Raw genomic sequence first — 6,070 nt, 5'->3', positions numbered from 1 at the left:
TCCCGCACGTTTGAGCGCAAACTGCAGCTCATCCGCGGAATTTTTAAATGTGGGTCGTCCACCGAACTCGTGGGTGCCTCCAAGACCAGCAGCAATGACCCCCTCTTCTGCTACCAGCCGGGAAATGAAGCCTCCCACGACCACCATCTCTAGAGCAGTGACAAGTACAAGCAGTAACATGGTCACTCCTCCCATCAAGCGCTTGACTAGGGCAGAAATGGCAGAGCGCCGAGCGAGAGGTCAATGTTTCAACTGTGATGACCTCTACTCGGCAGGACATAGATGCAAGAGGCTTTTTTGCCTTCTCATAGATGAGCAAGAGGAGGAAGGGGAACCCGTCACATTCGAACCAAAGATCTCTCTCAATGCGACCACCGGTATTAAAACCTCTCAGACCATGCAGTTACAGGCACAGATCGCAGGTCAGCCGGTGCGCATTTTCGTCGATTTAGGAAGCACACACAACTTCATAAGTGAACATGCAGCCCTGCAGTTAAAACTACCAATGGAACTCCGACCGCAACTACAGGTAGCCGTCGCAAATGGTGAAAAAGTTAACAGTCCAGGGATTTGTAAGGACGTCCCAGTACATGTCAATTCTGAACTAATTCTTGTTGATTTATTTGTACTCTCATTGGATGGGTTCGATATTGTTCTCAGGGTCAAATGGTTAATTACCCTAGGCCCGATATTGTGGGACTTCAGCGCACTCACCATGACCTTCCACCTGAATGGCAAGCAAGTTTCATGGCATGGTTGCAGGGTTAAAAAAAAGACACCGCAGGTTCATGCACTCCAGACAGAACCGGTAGCCATGGAAAAACTTCTCGCCGAGTTTTCAGATTTGTTCCAGGAACCGAAGGGCCTTCCCCCTTCCCGAGCCTGCGACCATCGTATTCCTTTGGTGGCGGGTTCAGCACCAACCATTGTCAGGCCTTATCGCTACCCTCACTTGCAGAAGGATGAGATAGAAAAACAATGTACAGCGATGCTGAACCAAGGGATCATATGCAAAAGTCACTCCCCCTTCTCTTTGCCGGTTCTGTTGGTGGCGAAGCAAGATGGAACATGGAGGTTCTGTGTTGACTATAGAGAACTCAATGGCCGGACGATCAAAGATAAGTTCCCTATTCCCGTTGTGGATGAACTGTTGGACGAGTTGCATGGTGCCCAATATTTCTCTAAGTTGGACCCTAGGTCCGGATATTTCCAAGTTTGCATGGCTTTCGGTGACGTGAAGAAGACTGCTTTTCGCACCCACCATGGCCACTTTGAATTTTTAGTCATGCCATTCGGACTCTCCAATGCACCATCTACATTTCATGCACTAATGAACGAGGTATTCCAGCCCCATCTGCGCAAATTTGTTTTAGTTTTCTTTGATGATATCCTCGTTTACAACAAATCATGGGTAGAGCATGTCCACCATCTGAGGACCGTTTTTGTACTCCTACGCCAACACAACTTATTCCTGAAACTGTCCAAGTGCTCCTTCGGGGAACGACAAGTTCTTTACCTCGGCCACATCATCCATGGGCAGGGTGTCACTGTTGATAGTTCCAAGATTCAGGCTATAACAGAATTGGCCCAAACCTCAATCCGCCAAGGCCTTATGCGGGTTCCTCGGTTTAACGGGTTACTACCGCAAATTTGTACAGAACTATGGAGTGTTGGCAGCCCCATTAACCAACTTGTTGAAGAGAAACTCCTTCCGGTGGGATGACGCAGCTGATGAAGCTTTTCTGTCACTGCGAAATGCACTGTCTTCAACCCTTGTCCTGCAATTACCTAATTTTGCCCTCGAATTTACAGTTGAGTGCGATGCTTCCGGAGTGGGTATCGGGGCCGTACTACAGCAGCAAGTGCACTTGATTGCTTTCTTCAGCCGCAGGTTGGCCGACCGGCATCTGAAGCTTCCAGCCTATGAGCGTGAACTAATCGGCCTTGCCCGAGCCATCCAACACTAGAGGTTGTATTTGTGGGGATGATCATTCATCGTCAAAACTGATCATTACAGCCTCAAATACCTGTTAGAGCAGTGTCTCACCACTTCCCCTTAGCAGCATTGGGTTAGCAAACTGCTCGGGTTTGACTTCCGGGTGGAATATAAGGCGGGATTCTCTAATCGCGCAGTGTGTCACCACAGTCCCCGGAATGGTCGCTCTTACTGTAGAAGATCCAGACCGGCACGGCCGACCCCGATTGGTCACTTCACGACGGGTTGGTACTGTATAAGGGACGAGTCCATCTTCCAGCAGACTGCTCGTTGATTCCCACCATCATCACCAGCATCCATAACTCCACCCATGAGGGCATTCAAAAAACACTACACCGCGTCCAGACTGATTTCCATTGGCGAGGTATGAAGACTTCTATTCGAGATTTTGTCCAGAATTGCTCCACATGCCAACAACACAAATGGGAAAACCTACACCCAGCAGGCCTCCTTCAGCCCCTTTCCATCCCATCGCAGATCTGGGCCGACATTTCCATGGACTTCATTGAGGGACTTTCCAAGGTAGGGGGCAAATCAGTTCTCTTTGTGGTAGTCGACCACTTCTCTAAATACGCACCCGTACAGTGCCACTTCGGTTGCCCTCGCCTTCTTTACACATATCTTTCGCTTACATGGGTTGCTGGAATCCATCGTCAGCGATAGAGACCCAGTCTTCACTAGTGTCTTCTTGAAAGAGTTATTTCGACTACATAGCACCACCCTGGCCTACTCATCAGCTTACCGGCCACAAACCGACGGTCAGACGGAAGTGGTTAACCGCACTATCGAGATGTATCTCCGCTGTTTCATAGGTGATCAATCTGGACGGTGGTTGGAATGGCTTCCTTGGGTTGAGTACTGTTACAACACAGCCTACCATTCCTCCCTCGGCATGACTCTCTTTCGCATCGTTTACGGCAGGGATCCTCCCCGCTTGATGTCCTACGAGCCCGGATCTACTCGCTTGGACGCAGTTGATCACTCCTTACAGGACTGTGACACCCTCCTCGCCGACGTCCACATTTGCTTACAGCAGGCCCAGCTCCGCATGAAGCTCCACTATGATAAGCACCATTGGGAACTGTCGTTCGATCCATGACAATTTGTTTGGTTGAAGCTCCAGCCCTACCGGCAGCGCTCCTTGCGCCACAAGGCTGCCCCGAAGCTGGCCCCTAAGTTCTATGGGCCCTACAAGGTTCTGCGACGGATTGGTAGTGTGGCCTACTAGTTGGAATTGCCAGAGACTAGTCGAATTCATGATGTCTTCCACATCTCCTTGCTGAAACCATTTATGGGTGTTCCCTGGATCAAGTTCCCTCCTTGCCACCCTTGAAAGATGGCAAATGGGTCCCCCAGCCTAAAACTGTCACCCGCTCTCATTTCAATCATGGACTCCTTGAAGTCTTGGTGGAATGGTGTGATCTACCACCAACAGAAGCCACATGGATCCCATTGGCAGAGTTCCAAGCCACATATCCAGCTTTCGAGCTTGAGGACAAGCTCGTAGTCCAGGAGGGGAGTAAAGTTATGGACGCCTTCCTCGGGAAGACGTACCATCGCCGCCGGCAACCACAGGCCCTGGGCCCACCGCCAGCAGCTGCAAGGATTCAGTGATGCTCATCCTCCCCAGTTCGGCAACAGCAGCCTTATCTAGATTAGATTAGCTCATTTTGCTTGTTCTTATCTTATTGTTCTTATCTCTTATCTTATCTTGTTAATAGCTTATCGGATTAGGATTAGCTTAGCTTATCTTATTTTGTTAGTAGCTTATCAGATTAGGATTAGCTTATCTTATCCTTAGCAAGATAGAACTGGAAGTCTCCCTATTTAGCAAGGAGACTCCCCTTGATTAGGACTCTTGTAATCTCCTATTTAAGGAGACCCCATTATTGAATGAGAAATCAAATTATTCAGTCAAGAGTGAGTTAGGAGAGTTGGTGATCTCTTGGACAAATCACCAAAGGCGCCAAGATAGGTTCATCACGAGCAGGAAGGAACAAGGGAAAACAGGAGGTTTTCCCCGTGGACCGACCCGTGACGAGATCCTATTCCCGGGCCCTCAACAGCTTAACTCATACCCTTAACAGAAAATAACAATATCATTAGCAAACTGAAGGTGAGTTACTGGAATGCCTCTGCTCCCTATTCTCCATCCTTTTATTTGGCCCTCCTCATCTACTTTGGAAATCATCCTACTAAAAACATCAGCAACAAGTGTAAAGAGGAAAGGGGAGAGTGGATCCCCTTGTCTTAAGCCTCTATTGGCTGGAAAAAAGTCCTTAACCATCCCATTCACCAACACTGAATAACGACAAGAGTGTAAGCATCCTCTTATCCACTTACACCATTTATCCCCAAAACCACGTCTTCTCAACATCTCCAGCAGGAAATTCCAATCCACTAAGGCAGACATTAGATTTTTTTTGAAGAAGAATATTACTAAAAGGTTGGAGATGATAACAATATGCTTTCAGCATATAGAGATTTAGTGGGAATTGGTTGGTTCAGAGGACACAAGGGTTCTGGGCATTTCAGACACTATGTTAGAGACACCAGTGCTTAAGTCTGGAGTGAAAATCTTGTTCTGATGGGTGTGGAGATCAGTGAACTCTCTAGCAGATAGCCTAGCTAGAATGGCTTTATGGTTTTAGCTAACCTTTCGACAAAAGGTTGAATCTGGTTTCTTATGTTAAGGAGTCAGAAGCTTGTATTTATTTCAGCTTTTTTTAATGAAGTTCTTTGATCTTGTTGAAGGTGTTCATGATTCTACTTTTCATTTCTCTTCTTCAGTTCTAGTTTCTTTTAATGTTTTGTTACTTAATTTCTTTTGTGTATCTGTGAGAGCAGGCAGCTGAAGAAGAGCGGCTGCGGCAGGAGTTTGAGAAGGAAGGCAGGACGCTTCCTCCAAAACAGGAGTCACAAATCTTTGATTCAAACGTTATCACTCCTGGAACTGAGTTCATGGATGTTTTATCAATTGCACTGCAGTACTATATTCATCTTAGACTTAACAATGATCCTGGATGGAGATCAATTAAGGTTTCCTGCAACTCATGTTTCCATAATCCATACATGCAATTCCTGGCAACTTTTTTTTAAAGCTTGTCATTGGATGCTCATTTCACAAGGCTTAACTGAAATCGTCCTCTTTTTTTTGTTTAATTTTTTTGAAGGTTATTCTTTCTGATGCAAATGTTCCTGGTGAAGGGGAACACAAAATTATGTCTTTCATTCGTCTTCAAAGAAATCTTCCTGGATATGATCCAAATACATGCCATTGTTTGTATGGTTTGGTATGTCTTTTCCTTCAACATATGTGAATCTTTCATCCTGTCTGAACAGAAAGACATGTTTATGTTTGTGATGCATTTTCTAGAATATAATTGTTGTTTACCATTGTATGCTTGACTGTACTTCAGGATGCAGATTTGATCATGTTGGCATTGGCTACTCATGAAGTGCATTTCTCAATCCTGAGAGAGGTCAGTATGCCTGCCTCTTCACCCTGAATGTGGGCTGACTCTCTGATGCTGAGTATTGAAGTTATAAATTCATTGCTATCATCGCTTGGACAAGTTACTCAACGTTCAAATTATTTTCTTCTAAATAAGTTTAAAATTTTAATTGAGGAAGAGAAAAGAGGTGAATTCTTTTGGTGATTAAGGGCCATGAAGGCCATGGCCCAACATTGGTCCCAGATATCTGGGGTCTTGGGAGGGGTAGACTGGGTATGGTCCTTTTCACACAAAGTGGCCGCTGTTTTTTTATTTTTTAATTTTTTTTTTATTTTTGATACCTACATACATACATACATACTTTTGATACCTGGTCAAACTTCTTTTTTTTTTTTTTTTTTTTTTTTTTTTTTTTTTTTTTTTTACATTACATACACTACTACTGATACATTTCAGATTGTTTTTACTCCTGGTCAACAAGACAAATGCTTCCTATGCGGTCAAATAGGGCATTTGGCTGCAGATTGTGAAGGAAAAGCAAAAAGAAAGTCGGGAATTTGATGAGAAAGGTGAAGGTGTTCCTGTCTCAAAAAAACCTTATCAGGTTAGCCATGATTTG

The 6,070-nt window shown here is 45.3% G+C and overlaps 1 protein-coding gene across 1 annotated transcript in view; it reads left to right on the top strand.

Annotated features, from left to right (window-relative positions):
- Nucleotides 1-505: 505 nt before the first annotated feature.
- Nucleotides 506-6,070, top strand: part of LOC148851126 (5'-3' exoribonuclease 3-like) — a 48,836-nt gene continuing 43,271 nt past the window's right edge. Inside the window, 6 exon segments of the mRNA XM_088945665.1 lie at nt 506-1,339; nt 4,844-5,035; nt 5,170-5,289; nt 5,416-5,478; nt 5,908-5,994; nt 5,996-6,055. Coding sequence (XP_088801791.1) covers nt 506-1,339; nt 4,844-5,035; nt 5,170-5,289; nt 5,416-5,478; nt 5,908-5,994; nt 5,996-6,055 — 1,356 coding nt within the window.

This window comes from Nelumbo lutea, chromosome 5, assembly GCF_056320005.1.
Source record: "Nelumbo lutea isolate HS-2025 chromosome 5, American lotus-T2T, whole genome shotgun sequence".
Lineage (NCBI taxonomy): Eukaryota > Viridiplantae > Streptophyta > Magnoliopsida > Proteales > Nelumbonaceae > Nelumbo > Nelumbo lutea.
This window is presented reverse-complemented; position numbering and strand designations above follow the sequence as displayed.